This window comes from Gnatocerus cornutus, chromosome 4 (assembly GCF_029298725.1).
Source record: "Gnatocerus cornutus isolate USDA-ARS CGAHR chromosome 4, icGnaCorn1.1, whole genome shotgun sequence".
Classification (NCBI taxonomy): Eukaryota; Metazoa; Arthropoda; class Insecta; order Coleoptera; family Tenebrionidae; genus Gnatocerus; species Gnatocerus cornutus.
The window spans coordinates 5,262,243-5,279,991 of record NC_142236.1 but is presented as its reverse complement, the minus strand read 5'-3'; the positions used below and the strand labels follow the sequence as shown (position 1 = coordinate 5,279,991).

The window sequence follows — 17,749 nt, the reverse complement described above, 5'->3', positions numbered from 1 at the left end:
TTGAAACAAAATTTTAATTAATCATTGATTAATACACTCGACTTTGACAACGTGTTAACCTCAAAAATCGCCACCTTCAATTTTCTCCTAATTTTTTCCCTAATTTAAGAATTGAAAGCCTGATTTACACAGGAGTGGACTGATAGCAATGAGCTGGACTTTAGATGTCAAATTTAAAATGCGTTTTTTCGGTTGGTCGTTCAGCAGAGCGAGCTACACAATGCTGATATTTTAAACTCCCCTCATATTCTACGTAAAGAATTGAAAGCCCCATTTTACATTCAAGAATTTTCGAAAATTTACCCAGGAGAGTGAACTAATAGCAATGAGTTCCATTTTTGAACAATTTGACTTTAATCTGTCAAAAAAAATGTTACCAACATGTAGGTAAATTTATCACCTATTTTGACGTCTGTCAAAAACTTTACATAATTGGAATAAAAGTATTAAAGAAGGTTCGTATTGTAGCATTAATACAAACAAATTAAGAATAATTTTTAGTGGCTAATTGTCTAACCTCATTCAAAAATCGTTGAAAGTTGATACATTTTTTATTATTTAAGAAGTAAAACTTCCGAAGATTTTGACTTTGACAGAAAACAACGAGAATTTTTAGTTTGTTTATAGAAAGATTCAATTTATTTTTGACTTGTTTACAAATTTTGCAATATAGCAAACATTGCAAAGTATAGTGTTTGGTTTATTTCATTATCAAAACTACATAAAGTCCAGCTCATTGCTATCAGTCCCCTCTCCTGTAAATTTTCGAAAATTCTTGGGTGTAAATCTGGCTTTCAATTCTTTAGGGTGAAAATTAGGGGAAAATTGAAGGTGGTTGTCAAAGTTGAGTGTATTAATCAAAAATTAATTAAAAACTTTCTGCAAAAGAAATGTTTCAATCAAGATTTCATAAGTTTTGGCAATCTTGCGTAAGACGATTAGCTTCTACGCATCCACAGTTGCGTCAAGGTCAACCGCTTTCGCTGTCAACTGCTGCGGAAAAAAATCGCTAGGGGCTGCTGCCAACTTAACTTTTTAATGAGTGGACCAATAGTAATGAGCTCTGGTATATTTAGATATAAAATTTAATAAAAATATATTTTGGTCCCAAAAAACAAAATTTGTCCTGGTCTAAAACGTTGTATGTAATTTACTACACATAAGATACACTGCTGAAATTTTGTGTTAGTTGAAGATAAAAATCTTAAATTTATTTTTAGTTTCTTTTTTTTTAATTCTCTCACATTCAATGCACATGTGACAAGTAGCTACTCCTCATTTATTTTGAATACCGCATTTCAAGGTCATAATTTGTGACAGTTGTGGAGTTCCACGACAACTTTAAGAGGATTTATGTATTGAAAACAATCACGAACAGGTCTTTGGGTGTTCCAGTACTCGTTTATGTTCAATTCAATGGATAAATCTTCTCAAATTTGCCGTAGAGCTCCACAATTTTCACAAATTAACTGAAATTTTCATGTGATTCCCGCACGCTTACAACTTTTCATTATTTTTTTTTGTTGCTCTACCTGCTTTACACATTGTACTTCGCCTTCGTAATAAGGGCAGAATCAATGACATTAACAACATAAACCAGCAGAAAAAAATTACACACGGCAATAATTTTACTTACCGTTATCGGATATCTAACCACCGCCAAAGTTTTTATAGTTCGTACAGTGAGTTTGAATGACAGAAAAGTAACTAAATCTATGCAATAAAAAGTGTACCATACGCGCGAAATTTAAAATCACAAAATAACCCCAGTTACTGACAACCCTGTCAACCCATTTCTCGTAGGAATTTAGTGTTTTTAGTGTATTTTGTAGCATAATTTGCTGCCAACCTATATGTCATCTGTCGAAATCTCCCATTCTCTCACCGGATATACTATACAAATTTACCGCAAATTGTAATGTTTGTTGCCTAATTAATTAAATAAACATTTACAAAAATATGTACGTTTACAAATAATCTTTGCAGACCTTTAAAATAAAAACAGTGATTTCAATCGAGCACAAAATAACTTGAACTTACTATTTATTTTGCTATGAGAAAAACTATTAATTTCAGTTCACACAAAGGAGCCCTTAAAATAGACTTATCTGGTAAATCACGGTTTACATGTTTTTATCATTCATTTTATCAGTGAATTGACAACAAATTAACATCAGAAAAATACAAAATGGGAGGATTTCAACTAATGATTACCAACTTTAAGGTGAACATTTATTTATTACCTCTAAAATTACTTTTCTTTATTTTCAGACCCCCTTTTACTGTCACTACATAAACAAACTGAATTTTGCTTCAACACAACCTGTGCGATTAATGTGCAATGTTCAAGTCCCCAAACAAACAAAGAAAAAGAAAAAAAGGTTTACTAAAGAGTTCAAATCACCTTTTTACAACATACAAATTAATATAAACCTGGGTAACAACTTTCAACTTATAAAATTCTCGTCTTTGAAGTCCAAATTGGTAAGACTGAAGACAAACTTTCCTCTTTCTAATTCCGAATTTTTAGCGCACTGCAGCCGCGGCATTTCTTCTCTACCAAGAAGTAATTAAGAATGTCAATTATCAGTATTTTTTAGATGAACTTCAACTCTCTGATTCTTTATTAACACGCTCTCTTACTATGTGTGTGGATGTACACCACAAGAGCGAGTTCGCAAGGCCGCGATGGTCAGTCTTTGAGGGATTCCATGGCGCAAGTTCTCCAGGAAGACGTTACCAAAAACATGGAAAAGTTAAAAGTATGTCGCGCCAAAGAAGAGACTTGTAATTTTTCAATTTTTCCAGGAAGAGGATCCAAATCTTGCCGAAATCAACGTCGAAGAGTTTCTTCAAGGAATGAAAGAACGATTTTGCGAATATGACCAAACCGTGGGCGACCACAAAGCCCTTGCTATTCTCTTATGGAAGCGATTCTACAAAGAAGACATCCACTCTTCTTATCTCCACATTTTAATGAAACTGGCGAAGAATATTCAACGATACGCGGAGAATTTGGGCCCCCCGACTGTGGCTTTGATTCTGAACCCAAAGTTCCTGTTCATCGTTTTGAGGTGGCTGATTTTTTGCATCTTTTTTCATTGATAACTTGTCACGTGCGTCCACGTGTGCAGTTTGCACCCACATGATAATATCCCGTGTTTATCACTCTTATCGTCTATGAGAATTCTAATAAATTCTGCGGTTTGTTCCAGTGCGTTTTCTCCCCGTGTCCAATCACGTTCCACCTTCATTCAAAAAAGTACCAATGATCCTAGACCAGTGACAGCCCCCCACCAATTTTGATATAATACGACCTTCCATGACCTCCACCTGTCATTTGCAGGAGACTAGTCGGCCGTGTGAAAACTCCGTAATTTGTCACTGCAACTTGTAGAAAAAGCGTTTAAAAGGTAAGTTACTGTTGTTTTCATTAACTATACTGTATCACAATTGTACACATGCTGTTATCAGCACATTTTACTGCACCGGGATTTCGCGAATCAGTTAATTTCCACAAGGCCGACATTCATTAATGAAACGTCAAATTTAGCGGTTGGTACCGTTGGTAGACTTGACTGACAGTTCCTTGGCAAGAGAAGGAAGTGGTAACCCCGCGTGTTAGACGAAGACAGACGTTGCGTTGCTAGGTGACCGGATGTAAACAGACTTGACTTGACATCTGTCAGTTCGAATGTTTAAAGAGCAGTTTTTGGATTGTTGCCAACCTGGGGCCACCGCCGCCAAAGCCAAGGTAGGTATCCAGGGGGTGCTCACGTGTAAACTCACATTCTATTATCTAACCGTTACGTCTGTTTACCGGTCTATTTTTGGAATCTTATTAATATCATGAAATCCTTACACTTGTCTCTGACAAAATTACTTGAATGGTTTCCTGTCTCGCGTCAAACCACCACTAAAACCCCCTTGTCTAAGTTAGTCTAAAAATACACCACTTTTACAAATGCTAGTGCCAAGTTTGCTCCTTGGTGGTGGGAGAACTGTGTGCAAGGGCAAATCAAGTGCGTTCGTGATATTGATTGAGAGCTGTGCGTTGAAATTTCGCGACATTAAAATGGTTTGGACTACGATTTACGACGACGAAGAAAGCAAGGTTTTACCACATTTCTCCTCCTTAAATCCACGCACTTCACTAACTGATTTTTCTGCCCTTAGATGACGTCCACCAAAGTTCTGCCCCTGCAAATGGAGGCGGCAGCCGCCGTCACGCATTTGGACCACATTTGCGCCCTCGACATCCAGTCCAAAGCCCCATTTGTACGCCAAACTGGCATCATTTGCACAATTGGTGAGACGAAGTTGATAAAACGAATTTTTTCTAACGGTTTGTACAGGACCGGCCTCACGAGACCCGGCAATATTAGAAAATATGATGGAGACGGGGATGAACGTCGCACGATTGAACTTTTCTCATGGGTCACATGAATATCACGCAGAGACCATTGTGAATATAAGGATTGCGGTGACGAATTATAGCAAGAAAATTGGCAGGCCCTTCCCTCTGGCTATTGCCCTGGACACGAAAGGGCCGGAAATCAGGACCGGACTGCTGGAAGGAGTGAGTTTACACTTTGTGGTTGCCTGACTAGGCTTCAGCGCGAATGACTTAATTATGCGTTCGCTAATCATGCTAAATACGGCAAATTTTACGCTTTTTATGAAATGTAAGGCCTTGAATTAAAACTTTGGATGAAAATGTTAATTATAAACGGTCTGTTGGTAATGAGAAAGTACTAAACGAGGCAAAAATGAGCCTTGAATCTTTGAAACGTCCAAAACACAACTAGACTTGATTTTTCCTGTAGCGGATTTGTAGTAGGCCCTCAGTTTGTAATGAAGCTTTGTGATTGGTCATTTAGCAGTCAATTTTTATATATTTTTTTAAACTGCAACATGCATCCTCGTCAAATTATTAGCAAATTGTAGGAACGCAAGCAATAAATTTGATTCTGTCAGATAAGTAGGTATTTTATTATAACTTTATGAAGGCAGTTAACACAACAATTTAATTAAGATTAAGTTAATCTTGCAACTCATTTGATGATTGTTAACATTTGATAATCACATGCCATTTTTACATATCTCCTTTATTATTCGGTAAATCCGCGGCAGGAAAAATGAAGTTTACACCTTTTTGGCGGTAAATTTAAAACATTTTCATTTTTAGGGTGGCTCGGCAGAGGTGGAGCTCAAACGCGGCCAGACCATCAAACTGACCACCGATAAGTCCTTCGCCGAAAAAGGAAACTCCAACACAGTTTACGTGGACTATGACAATATCACCAACGTCGTCAAAGTAGGCAACAGAGTCTACGTGGACGATGGTCTCATGTCTCTTGTTTGTAATTCCATTTCCGGTAACACGTTGACGTGTACTGTTGAAAATGGAGGAATGTTGGGCAGTCGTAAAGGAGTCAATTTGCCGGGAGTCCCCGTCGATTTGCCGGCTGTTTCTGAGAAGGACAAATCGGATCTGAGGTTCGGTGTTGAACAGGGAGTGGATATGATCTTCGCATCTTTCATCAGAACTGGGGGGGCTTTGACGGAAATCAGGAACATTTTGGGGCCTGAAGGTTGGTACTTGTAAATTGGTGATAATGTTGAGAGGGTTTTCAAGTTATCTGGATTGGAGCTAGAGATAACCAGTGTGAGGGATTTCATAACTGGGTTTATCTAGTTGGCGATGATCACAGATTTGCAGTTCGTTTAGGTTGCAAATGTCCATTCAAGGTCACAAATTTTAGAATTTTCATCGTGTAATACGTTCCTGTTGCAAATGTTGCAGTGAATTGAGTTTTGGAGTAAAAATGACAATGTGTAAATTCTGTCTAAGTAAATCTGTCGGAATTAAATTTGTTTCCGTTTTTAAACATCTGATGATAATTTTACTTGACTTGGAACATCTTGCTCTAATTATTTACGTAAGCTTGATACACAGCAATTATCATGTCAAAATTGAGAAATGTCAAATTCTGGGGGCAATGCCAAACCTTGTTATATTAAAATTTCCAAAGTTAATTTATCAAGATTCCAATTTTAAATAAACAAATAACTGTCAAAGTGGACACTTGCAACCTAAACCGACTGTATTCAACACTACAGTTTACAATTTTTTTATTTAAGGTTGGAATCTTGAGTAATTAATTTTCGAAATTTTAAGATACATGGTAAGTTCCGTAATTAATTATGAACCTTGAACATGTTCCAAGTGAAGTGAAATTTTTATCAAAGGCGATTGATGTTTAAAACGGTAACAAACAAATTAAATTTCGACACATTACATTGGCAGAATTTACACGATCGTCTTTTGTACCCCAAAACAACACTTACCATTGCAACATTTGCAACAGGAATGAATTATACTTGGAACATCTTGCTCTTATTATTTACGTAACCTTGATACACAGCAATTTTCATGTCAAAATTGACAAATGTCAAATTCTGGGGGTCCAATGATGCCAACCTTGTCATCTTAAAATTTCGCTAGTTAATTCATCAAGATTTCAACCTTAAATAAAGAAATATTTGTCATATTGGACCAACTGTAGAATAATTGTACTTGAACTCATAGTTTTCTTATAAAAGAAACATTGGCGTTTGTCTAAAGTTCGTTTTTTTATTAAAAAACCACCAACACCGCACTCTCCCACCACTTTACAACTGGCTACGTCGGCGATGGTGACTTTTTGGTGATAAAATCAAATAGCTTAGCTGCCTAATTGACAATTTGATTACACAAAACGGCCTTTCAGGCTGTGCCGAGTCTTTTCACTATTAAATCATTTGATTTGCAATCCAACAGGCTGTAAAAGAAACGTTTTTAACGGAAACACTGCCTAATTTTCAGAAATGTCAAAAATTTGACAACTTTTTTCTCACCAAAAATCTCCCTAGGCAACGTTGCCGGTTGTAATGCGGGGGAAAATTGCGGTGTTGGTGGTTTTTAAAAAAAAACGGACTTTACACGGTTGGTTGCGATAGAACTGTCACTGCCAGTCACTGGCAGAGCTACCAACTTATTTTAAACTTCAATTGATCTTCAAACTTCGTTTCCAGGCAAAAACATCCTCATCATCTCGAAAATCGAGAACCAGCAAGGCATGCAAAACCTCGACGAAATCATTGAAGCCAGCGACGGCATTATGGTCGCCCGTGGCGATCTCGGCATAGAAATCCCCACTGAGAAGGTCTTCCTCGCTCAAAAAGCCATAATCGCCAAGTGCAACAAAGTTGGTAAACCAGTAACCTGCGCGACCCAAATGTTAGAATCCATGGTAAAGAAGCCGCGTCCCACCCGTGCCGAAAGTTCAGATGTTGCCAACGCTGTTTTGGATGGCGCTGATTGTGTCATGTTGTCTGGAGAAACAGCGAAAGGAGACTACCCATTGGAGTGTGTCCGTACCATGGCCAGTATTTGTAAGGAGGCCGAGGCTGCTATTTGGCAGAAGCAGTTGTTTATTGACTTGGCCAGCAAGGCGGTACCACCAGTGGATGCTGCTCACACCGTCGCTATAGCAGCCGTGGAAGCGTCGTCCAAGTGCCTGGCTGCCGCCATTATTGTCGTTACCACCTCTGGACGCTCGGCTCATTTGATTTCAAAGTATAGACCTCGTTGTCCGATTATAGCGGTGACTAGAAATGCGCAGACGGCCAGACAGGCTCATATTTACAGAGCGATTTTGCCTCTGCATTATGAAGGTTGGTAACACTGTATATCAAATGATAGCTAATAGGTTTTTTAGCCGCCAGGTTGGACGACTGGCTCAAGGATGTTGATGCCCGTGTTACTTCTGGCTTGGAATTTGGAAAATCCAAGGGTTTTATCAAGAATGGAGATCCAGTTATCATCATTACCGGCTGGAAACAGGGATCTGGATTCACCAACACCATGAGGATTGTGTATGTATAAAGTGCCAACGTCGTTTTTGTCTTGCAGTATTTGTTGTGGCGTTTTGCTTTATGTTGTTTAAATTATTTAAGTTCACCCCTTTTTGTTCTCTTACAGGACCGCCTAATGATGTATTTAATTTAAATGTATGCCAACACTGTAGGATGTTGATATTATTTCCACTTGAACTAATTTATTAGCTACTGTAGATAAAGTATTTAATAAATGAATATAAAATATAGAAAAAAAAACTCTTTTACTTCCAAATATAAATGACACGTACAAAACGCACAATTCACATTCAAAATTCGTCTTTTTTGCGCTTCTTAGACTCGGAAACAAACAACTGAATGTCTTCTTTAGTATACCGACCATTGTAATCAGCCGAGAACTGTCCGTTTAAAAATAATTTGACAGTAGGAAAATTCGAGACTTTATACTTCTCGGCGACTGCATAGTGACTGTCGCAGTCGATCATCCCCAGTTGGACATCAAATCCTCCTTGTTTTATTTGGGTGGCGGCGTTCTGGTATACTGGCTTTATCTCATGGCACTGCTTGCACCCTTTTGGAAAAGAAAAACGAATAAAATTACGCAAAAACGGCAAAAGATTTCAAGTTGCGTTGACGCAACTCGACTTGAAATTGTTAATAAAATTTGTATTGAAGCATTTTGTATTGAGCGTTTAGCTCCATCAAGCCAGGATTTGAAGATATTTGTAAAAATGTACAGTAGAACCCCAACAAATATGAATATGTCTGAATTCGGATCAAAACGGACTTCAGAATCGGGATTTGGCGCCATCTCACTTCTCCAATACAAACTTCTGTGTATTTAGATACTTACAAGGTGCGTGGAAAAACACCAAAACCGCCGATTTCGCTGCAATTTCCTTCTTAAAATTCGCGTCGGTTAATTCGACGACATCGGAAACTTGATGCTGATTGGAACCTGATCCTTCTATCTCTGACATAAACGCGATAAAGTCTTTGGCCTAAAACAGGGGTCTGTAATCGAAATTTTACCTAAAAAATAGAACGTACTGTGCGCCCAGAATTATACGACTTGACATTCTTATTGAGGTAGTTGAAATATTTGATGGTGGGGTAACCCGAGACTTCATGAGCCGAGCACAGAGACTGATGAGAAGTGCAGTCAACGGCCGCGAATTCCACTTTGGGGTCGTCTTTGAAGTGGTCGGCGGCTTTTGTAAACTCGGGTTTCGCCTTCTTGCAGTGGCCGCACCCTGGAAATAATAATGAAAAAAATTGTATATTCACCACCGCTTCGCACCCTTCATAATCTTAACACTCGAGCTACAATCATAGTCTTCTCAACCTTGGCGGGGAATATACTACAGTCGACTCTCGATAACTCTAAATCCACGGAAACAATAGACAAATTGGAAATAACGAGGTTTAAGATATCGAGCGTCGATTACACTGTGTGAGAAAATTTTACAAAAGTCATATTTATCTGTTTTTTTTTTTGTTAATATAGTTGCAATTTGGCTTTCTTTTAATGAATATAAATATCATTTGTGTGAGTTGTCACCATTTGTTTTTCGCTTTGGAAAATTAAAAATTATACAGGGTGGCCCATCTAAGACTTTCGGGCTCAATATCTTTGTCATTTATGAACGGATTTTTCCAAAATTTAAAATATAATTTCTTGAATAGGTAAGGATTGATGTGACATTATCAACGCCATCCTTGTCTTAAAAATGTTAATTTTACTTGTCTTATTTTAATTTTTAATTAGTTAAGAATTATGTCATTTTATAAAACATCAATAATTATTCGAGTGTGCCAAAACTCAACCGTCTAGCTAGTCAAGTTGCCGAGAAAAAGAGAAAAAAGACCCTCAACATTTCCAAAAGATGCAAAATCATAGTCGGCTATGAAAAAAATAATTTCCCACGCCCAATTTTGGACATCCCTGCGTTTGGCCTGTCAATAATCGCTGACGTCAGTGACGTTCTTGACATTTGTAATATTTCTCATTTGAGGTTATGTTTACTTTTGAGCATGATGATGAATATCATTCATTTAAACTTGCGCAGAACGATTTATCTCGATCTTTTGAAATTGGAAACTAATCACAATGCATCAGGCAACGTTTTGGTGCAAAAAAATGCTTGGCACAAGAAAATGTGAGTAAAAAACTTGTTGAAAGTTGGTTATTACCAGAAAAATGATTGCAGAATGGTTCGCTATGCACTAGAATTCACGACTTCTTTAGAAATGTCACTGGTTTATTGGAAATGGAAATTCAGTGACACGTATGCAGTGAAGCGATTTAACTCATTTATGATTGCATTTACTTTAAATCAGTTATTTCAGTTATGATGGAGACAGAATTAGATGATTTCATCCTTTTTCAGCAAACCTCTTTACTGCGCCTATAAAATGTATGGTACTAAATAGTTTTAACATTTTTCTTTTGTTTATAATGTCATTAATCCAAAGTAGTTTGAGGTCGAAGCTCCAATATGTGAACTGACGTAGTCAAGAAGTCAAAATTGGTTCATAATACGTATGAAATCTAGGACGTAGTGCTGCTATCGAAAAATGCTGGTGCAGAATTGAGCTATGTGCCATTTGTGCGCACTAGCTTGTACCTACATGAGTGTTTGAATCACTTAGTTCACAAGTGAATGTCGGTAAAGTTGGTATGCAAAAGTAACGAAGAATGCTGTATCGTTGAGTGGCCCAGCACCTACAAGACTAACGACAAAGACAAGTTTACCCATGTCAAAACGGAGTTTTATGGTATTTAGTGGCTATGCAACTAATAAATTCGTATGTTTTAATTATGATTTGTAGAAACTAGGTTGAATCGACAAATGTAGGTTCAATTCTGCAGACTTTTAAGACCGCCATGCTAAAAGGTGTTATCAAGAAAGTTTCTTCAAGTCCAAATTGGCAAATGAATCTTCGAATAGGAAACCAACTAATGATACCAAGACGTATAAGTAATGTGGAAATCAGATACATGTACTTATCTACAACTACGCGGTTTTGGATCACCAAAAACGCATGATAGTGAGTTACATTTTCTAAGGTTATTGCAAATTGTAGAAAAATACTGTTTACATCTGATATTTCAGGTTTGTGCTTTTGAACCGAATATGGTGCATGATGTTGCGAGTTGTATTTGTTGCTTCAACAAACCTTGTCCCTGACCTGACCTGACCTAACGATCTAGGACCACTAAACCCCCTCTATTATCATATGAAAAATGTGCTTACACGGTATCAAGACAATTTCTCACTAAGAAAGAATAACGAGTCAAAGAAGTAGTGCAAGAAAAAAATGATAAAAATATTTCTAACAAAGTATCGTCGGTCGACTCTTTCAATGGGATAATTCTTTAAACAACCAATTAATAACTTGGACGAGTGAAAAAAGACGAACAAGACTGAAAGCAACACACTGAAAATGATGCAGTACTTCAACACGGACTGTTACTTTCAATATTGAACCTGTTTTTTCTCAATGAACCGCCAAAAGATGCAAACATGTAAAGGACTCTTATTGACACCCTATCGTACCCTGCTGTAAGCATTAAGAACGATTGCAGAACGTTCTGGACGGTGTTGTTGACCACCATGAACGACTATGCTACTTGGATTCTTCTAACATGGGTGGATATGTTTGACGGACAGTAACCAAGCTGCTAAAAGTGCAAAACCCTGCTTGTTGATGAATTCGATGAAGAGTCGCCGCAACATTACATGGTAAGTGTTCAGCGAAGGAAAAATGACTAGTATCATCGAAGCAATTGTTCCAGCTGAAAGCGACAAGCGATTTGCTCGGACCAAGGGGCCTCAAATTCATTCTTCGCCATCACAGAACATATCCAAAAACTTATGCTGCCCCTAATTGTTTGTGTCCATTTCGTTACAAGAAAGTTCAAGAAATGAGTTGCTAGTAAAAAAAAGCCAAATCTCATCGCATCGCCAACAAGCAAAATGACAGTGACCAAACGCTTACAATATTCCAGCATTATTTGCACTTGTTATAAATGTTCAAAATACAGACACATGTTGTAACAGTGTAAATATCTGATACATTTGTAAATTTTTGTACATTCGTTCTTTACTATTGTAGAAAATATGGTGTTACATTGCTATAATTGTCACTGGTATAGTTTATTCACTGTTAAAACTTTGTACCTTACAATAAAATACCTTGTAACAAATTATTTGTTAATCAAAGTAAAGTAGTTTCCTGAAAAAGGACGAAATCTTGTGATCATCTAATTCTGTCTTCATCATAAATGAGACTACTGTTTTAATGCAAATGCAATCATAAATGAGTCAAATCGCTTCACTGCATACGTGTCACTGAATTTCCATTTCCAATAAACCTGTGACAGTGCTAAATAAGTCGTAAATACTAGTTGCACCTCATAACGAACCATTCTGCAATCATTTTTCTGGTGACGACCAACTTTCAACAAGTTTTTCGCTCACATTTCCTTGTGCCTATGAAATTTTTGCACCAAAACGTCATTGTGATTAGTTTTCAATTTCAAAAGATCGGGATAAATCGTTCTGCGCAAGTTTAAATGAATGATATTCATCATCATGCTTAAAAGTAAACATAACCTCAAACGAGAAATATCACAAATGTCGAGAAACGATGCTCGGTTCAATGCATTGTGATTAGTTACTAAAAGATCGAGATAAAAAATCGTGAATGTGCATGTTTAAATCAATAGTCCTCATCATAATGCTCAAAAATAAACATAACCTCAAATGAATGTCACAAATGTCATGAATGTCACGGATTCATCAACAAGTCAGGGATGTCCAAAATCTAAACTCGCTGTAGAAGTCAATTGTTTCATAGCCGACTATCAGTTAGTATCTTTTGGAAATGTTGAGGTTCTTTTTTGTCTTTTTCTCGGCAACTTGACTTGCTAGACGGTTGATTTTTGGCACACGCGTATAATTATTGCTGTTTTATAAAATGACATAACTTTTAACTAATTAAAATTTAAAATAAGACAAGTAAAATTAACATTTTTAAGACAAGGATGACGCTGGTAATGTCACATCATCCTTGCCTATTCAAGAAATTATATTTTAAATTTTGGAAAAATCCGTTCATAAACAACAAAGATATTGAGCCCGAAAGTCTTAGATGGGCCACCCTGTATTTATAAAATAAGTCAAAAGTGTTAAAAAACCAATAAAATATGAAAATAAAATGCGGTTTTAGGTTAAAAATTCAAAATACAATTTTTGTACTTTTCCTTTTTGTTAGCAAATGGAAAATAACAGCAACCGAAAATAGCAGTTAGTGAAAGTGAAGATTTGTAGATGTTATTGACTTCAAAGACTCACCGATACCATGTCATTAGACTCCACAAAGAATAATTTCCAGAAAAAAAATTGAACCCTTGACATAGCCGATTTGGAGATTTTAATGCCGATATAGACTTTTTAGGCGACTTAAACTGAAAATGGAATTTTTAGGCCTCAAAAGCGGCATAAAAGTAAGTCTTCTCTGGTCGCAAACATTTTTGGTCGATCTATGGTGGCGCCATCTATCTATAGTTTTGCATATTACGTCAAGATACCGATATTACCCCCAATTTTATAATTATTTGGGTAAAATCAAATCGACAAACTCCTGTAAAGTGCAAAACAAAGACGTGTTGAATTATTGAAAATGAACATGTCTAGCAATGCTGCTGCAACAACATCAAAAAGCACATCAAATCTAATTCATACAAATTGTGAAGCTACACATGCCGAAACTGCAAATGTAAATAAAGAAAATATGAACTTTTCTGAAGGATGCAGAAATATTTACAATTATTCAGTTGTTATAAATGGTGAAATCAATAAATCATAAATAAAAATTAATTAACTTGTAAATTTAATGAAGTCGCCTAACAAATTTTGTGTGTATCACGGCCAAAAAGTGCCATTTTGCCTTCGGCCATTAAAAAAAGGATCGGCCAAAAAAGAAACACTTTTTGGCCTTGGTACACAAATAACTATTATACGCTTCTCAAAATTTCGGCGCGAAAATTATTTTAAGTTTGACTTATTTAATTTTTATAAATAAATTATAAATAAATCCGCAAATAATTTACATTGTCATTTTTTGGGCACTTTTTAATTCGCAGTGATAACAGAAATTTTTGAAAATATATTTTTTTTCTCTTAATATAACGATATTTCGACAAAACCAATGTCAAAATGCATGTTAGTCTCTAACGACAAATTTAAAAAAAATAACATTATTAAAATAACAATTATTTTTCTTGTTACATAGTATTATTTTACGATTTTAGTTTTTTAGTACATTTTAGTTTTGTTGTATGACTTTGGCCTCCATGCATATCCAAACAAAATCGTGCATTAATGGCTAGATTAATCAATCAATAATGGAATGAATAGTAGGTATATTATAAAACAAGCTGTGAGACAGTTTATGTTCCAACACGAGTTCGAAATGAACAAACGAAGGAATTGGTCTCTGCGGCGATATTTCTTTCTATATTTAGACTTTTATTTCGAACTTTTCTTGAAAAATCAAGCTAGCATCTAAGTTGGCACATAACATTCTTAAAAGATTTTTAGTGACTTTTCATCCCAGCACAATTAATGTTGTCATAAAAGTCACTAAAATCGTTTAAAAATTAAGCTATTCTATAGTCGGAATTTTATAACTTTGGTTTAACCCCGCTCACATGAACAAATGACGACTTCAATTTGTCGAATCAAGAAATGGCTAGCATCCTTTCTCAACATAACCAAAATTTGACGGCTCAAGTGTCACACATGTCAAGAAGATCTGCGGTTTTGCGAGAATTCAATTAATCGTGAAAGTTTCGTCGATTTTGATATGTTTCATCTTCTAATGTGTGGACATTTCTACCCCGACTTTTAGCAAATATCGACGAACTATCAAAATTTTGCAGAGTGAATCAGACTTCCAGCTGAAATTCAATTGGCCCAAAAGGTAGGCGGAGTTAAACTAAAGTTACAAAATTCTGACTATAGAATGATTTTTGAACATAGTATTGGCGGCTATTCGGGTGTCCATAGATGGCGCCACTAAACTACAAAATGGCGGTTTTAACGGTGAAGAACAGATCTACCAAGCAATAAAAATTTGCATTTTTGTTTATTTAAAATGCTCTATGATGCAGATAATTGTCTTAAAGAAACAAGCATTCTTCGGACATTTAAAAGAAGGCTGTTGCGGTTCAGATTAATAGTTCTTGACGATTTTATTCTGTAATTCGGCTTTGGTCTTAAAAGAAAGTTACGGAAATGATACACCTGTGGCTATTGAATGTTTTCCAACAATTTTTTTGCAAGTAAAATCCATAAACTAACATCAACGTAGCTGTATTTGGCTTTTTTCAATTTTATATTTTTAGTGCCTGCGTTTTCTGCCAATTTTCAATATCTCATGAAACAAATTGTTACTACAAGACTTCTTCCAACATTTAACAGCGTCAGTGTGCCTGATTTGTTTAGTTATGTTAACATTTCTTGCCATTTTACTCTTGAACAGTGACACATTTGACCATTGAAATACTAAACAAAACGACAAATCACTTTTGTCATACGCAGAAAAGGGCCTAGACACAAAGTAAAAGTATTTCAAACGGTTAATTTGCAAAATTCAACAACGAAAACGGTTCAAAAAAACTTTTCAAAGATAGGCCGTTTTTGTTGTTCACCGTTTCGGCGTTTCAGACGAAGGGCGATAGATGTCGCACCCTTCGCGAATTTTTCCAATAGCGTCCTTCTACTGTCGAAATATAGAAACTTGTTATTTATTTATTGTACAAGTGACATACAGGCTTTAAGCCACGTTTAGATTTCTACAGCGCTACATTTTCCTCACGTTGGCATCCCTGTAGCAACTCAAGGCTACCAACAAACCAACATCTTACTTACACGGCGCGTAGAAAATAACCAAAACGTGCCTCTTCTTCTTTAAGAACCCTTTAAAACTTTCTTCAGTCAAATGCACGACCTGACTCTCCTCCTCCGCCCACGGCTTCTCCGGTGGCGGCGGCGGCGGTGGTTCCTTCGGGTTCCTCATAAACTCGACGATCTTCGCCGCCTCTCGTAAATTAATATCGAACTTGTGTTCTCCATACGAGAAGTACTTGATTGTCGGGTAACCTTTGACGGAAAACCGATCGGCGATTGCTACTTCTTTGGTGGCATCGACGGCGGCCATCATCCCAGGAATCTAAACAGGGTTTTTAGTTTTTACAAGTTGGCTCAATGGGGAAATTACCGAGTCGGTTTTTAGTTTCGCCGCGGCTTTTTCGTACTCGGGTTTAATTTTCTTGCAGTGTCCACACCACGGGGCGTAAAACATGACGAGAAGAGACGCTTCTTCTTTGACGACGGGGTCGAAGTTGGTAGTGGTTAAGTGGACAACTTCACTGTCGACTTCTGACCATTCTTGTTCTATAACTTTGATGGGTTTTGTGGGGTTTTTCATGAAAGTTACCAAACCTTGGCGTTTGTTGTCGCCTTCGTATTGAAATTTCATCGCTCCATTTCTGTAAGATTTTTAGTTAAATAAAGTTGGTATCGCGTTGAATTGACAGCACTAAAAAGCAAAGCCTACTTACTTATAATACAAAAGGGTGGGAAATCCTGTGATGTTATACTGCGTGCGTATAATCGCATTTTCGGGTTTATTTACATCAATCGCGGAAAGGATAGAGTGTCCTTTTAGTTCTTTAGCCGCGGCGACGTATTCTGGTTTCAGACTTTTGCAAAAGCCGCACCAAGGCGCGTAAAACATGACCATGAGCGGCTTAGTCTCTTGTTTAATAAATTTGGATAGGCTCTGAAACAGGCACTAGAAGCAGGTGCAAGTGGCAGTGCTACCAACCTCAGCATCTGGTATGTGAACAACATCACTAGCTGTGACGTCTTCTTCCCATGGCAGGTCACCAGTGGGGTCTCTCATGAAGTTAACCATGGAACTCACGGTGAATTTCCGGTCATAGTCCCGGTTAAACTCGCCGTTTTTGTAGTGTTTAAGAATGTACGGGTCAGGAGCGACTTTCAGCTTTTTACACACTTTTTTAGACTCCCTGTAAGATTGTCGTGAAGATTTAAAGTAGAGGGTTAGGTGACATACCCTGAGCAGTCCATCAAGACCATGGTGCCCTGTCCCTTGATCACATCTCCAGCCTCACGTAAAACTTTAATAACGTGAGACGCTTGTTTAATTGAGTTGGTATAACACACTAAAACATTAGTTTTTGTTCTGATCAGTTTTTTAAAGTCTTTGATGTCGTAGACGTTGTCCACGATGGTATTCTTGGGGTCTTTCGTGAGATAAACATTGAATTCGAGGATGAAAATCTAAAAGTTAAATGAGAAGAGTTTTTAAGCTGTTTTTTGCACTTACCAGAAGACAAATTGAAATGTGCTTCATGTTTTTCCGAGATTCCTGAATGTGAATGGTGTGGAAACACAGATTAGAGCATTATTCGATACTTAAGTACTTTTCTTATGACTTTGAGTTGTTTGCCCACGCTGCACCTACACAAATTTGCCGATTTTTGACCTGAGATTCTGGAAATTGACGCGAGCATTGACAGGTGGCCGGTGCACTGACATTTGACGGGTGACATGTGACATAACATAGCAGCGACCTGTATTATCGACCGCAATTCAAAATTACCCAAAGTTTTGAACTTTTTGTTTTTTTTTAACTTTCTGCTAAAAACAAGATGAAAAAAACATGACCTTCTCTTTTTTTGCAAAGAATGTTCAAATATAGACATACGTTTTTGCTTTATACCACTATAAGGATTTCGTGTCTAACAGGT

The 17,749-nt window shown here is 36.9% G+C and overlaps 2 protein-coding genes, 1 long non-coding RNA gene and 1 pseudogene across 8 annotated transcripts; 3 read left to right on the top strand and 1 right to left on the bottom strand.

Moving 5' to 3' along the window:
- Positions 1 to 1,923: 1,923 nt before the first annotated feature.
- On the top strand, positions 1,924 to 3,308 carry LOC148176202 (uncharacterized; annotated as a pseudogene). The gene is made up of 4 exons (XR_015770089.1): positions 1,924 to 2,224; positions 2,272 to 2,484; positions 2,531 to 2,762; positions 2,809 to 3,308. The product of XR_015770089.1 is annotated as an uncharacterized LOC148176202 (transcript).
- Positions 3,309 to 3,310: 2 nt separating this feature from the next.
- On the top strand, positions 3,311 to 8,160 carry LOC148176201 (pyruvate kinase-like). Of its 4 annotated transcripts, XM_088035172.1 has the most exons (8): positions 3,311 to 3,413; positions 3,475 to 3,754; positions 4,177 to 4,309; positions 4,356 to 4,579; positions 5,189 to 5,594; positions 7,078 to 7,719; positions 7,764 to 7,920; positions 8,027 to 8,160. In XM_088035172.1, the coding sequence occupies exons 2-8, from the start codon at positions 3,695 to 3,697 to the stop codon at positions 8,034 to 8,036; spliced, it is 1,632 nt and encodes a 543-aa protein (XP_087891298.1). In that variant the 5' UTR covers positions 3,311 to 3,413; positions 3,475 to 3,694; the 3' UTR covers positions 8,037 to 8,160. The 4 variants fall into 4 exon arrangements, with proteins under 4 accessions (XP_087891298.1, XP_087891299.1, XP_087891295.1 ...); XM_088035173.1 differs by lacking the exon at positions 3,475 to 3,754; XM_088035169.1 differs by lacking the exons at positions 3,311 to 3,413; positions 3,475 to 3,754 and adding an exon at positions 3,950 to 4,114.
- Positions 8,153 to 17,572, bottom strand: LOC148176199 (protein disulfide-isomerase A5). The gene is made up of 9 exons (XM_088035168.1): positions 17,326 to 17,572; positions 17,053 to 17,279; positions 16,801 to 17,005; positions 16,535 to 16,755; positions 16,192 to 16,462; positions 15,843 to 16,143; positions 8,953 to 9,155; positions 8,756 to 8,903; positions 8,153 to 8,473 (listed from the first exon to the last, which is right to left on the bottom strand). Exons 1-9 carry the CDS (start codon positions 17,350 to 17,352, stop codon positions 8,211 to 8,213), a joined length of 1,866 nt encoding a protein of 621 aa, XP_087891294.1. The 5' UTR covers positions 17,353 to 17,572; the 3' UTR covers positions 8,153 to 8,210.
- On the top strand, positions 10,135 to 11,858 carry LOC148176200 (uncharacterized). Of its 2 annotated transcripts, none has more exons than XR_015769965.1 (5): positions 10,135 to 10,319; positions 10,381 to 10,680; positions 10,735 to 10,953; positions 11,019 to 11,648; positions 11,702 to 11,858. It is a non-coding gene; the product is annotated as an uncharacterized LOC148176200 (long non-coding RNA). The 2 variants fall into 2 exon arrangements; XR_015769966.1 differs by having other exon boundaries at positions 10,735 to 10,972.
- Positions 17,573 to 17,749: the final 177 nt, after the last annotated feature.

Bases quoted from the DNA above. Each gene is read 5' to 3' on its own strand.
- LOC148176201 (XM_088035169.1), top strand. From the start codon at position 3,965: ATGCTAGTGCCAAGTTTGCTCCTTGGTGGTGGGAGAACTGTGTGCAAG. The intron at 4,115-4,176 runs GTTTTACCACAT...TTCTGCCCTTAG, and splicing joins ACGACGACGAAGAAAGCAAG to ATGACGTCCACCAAAGTTCT. The intron at 7,720-7,763 runs GTTGGTAACACT...TAGGTTTTTTAG, and splicing joins TTTGCCTCTGCATTATGAAG to CCGCCAGGTTGGACGACTGG.
- LOC148176199 (XM_088035168.1), bottom strand. From the start codon at position 17,352: ATGAAGCACATTTCAATTTGTCTTCTG. The intron at 16,144-16,191 runs GTAATTTCCCCA...AACCCTGTTTAG, and splicing joins CGAAACTAAAAACCGACTCG to ATTCCTGGGATGATGGCCGC. The intron at 8,904-8,952 runs GTACGTTCTATT...CCCCTGTTTTAG, and splicing joins CGTATAATTCTGGGCGCACA to GCCAAAGACTTTATCGCGTT.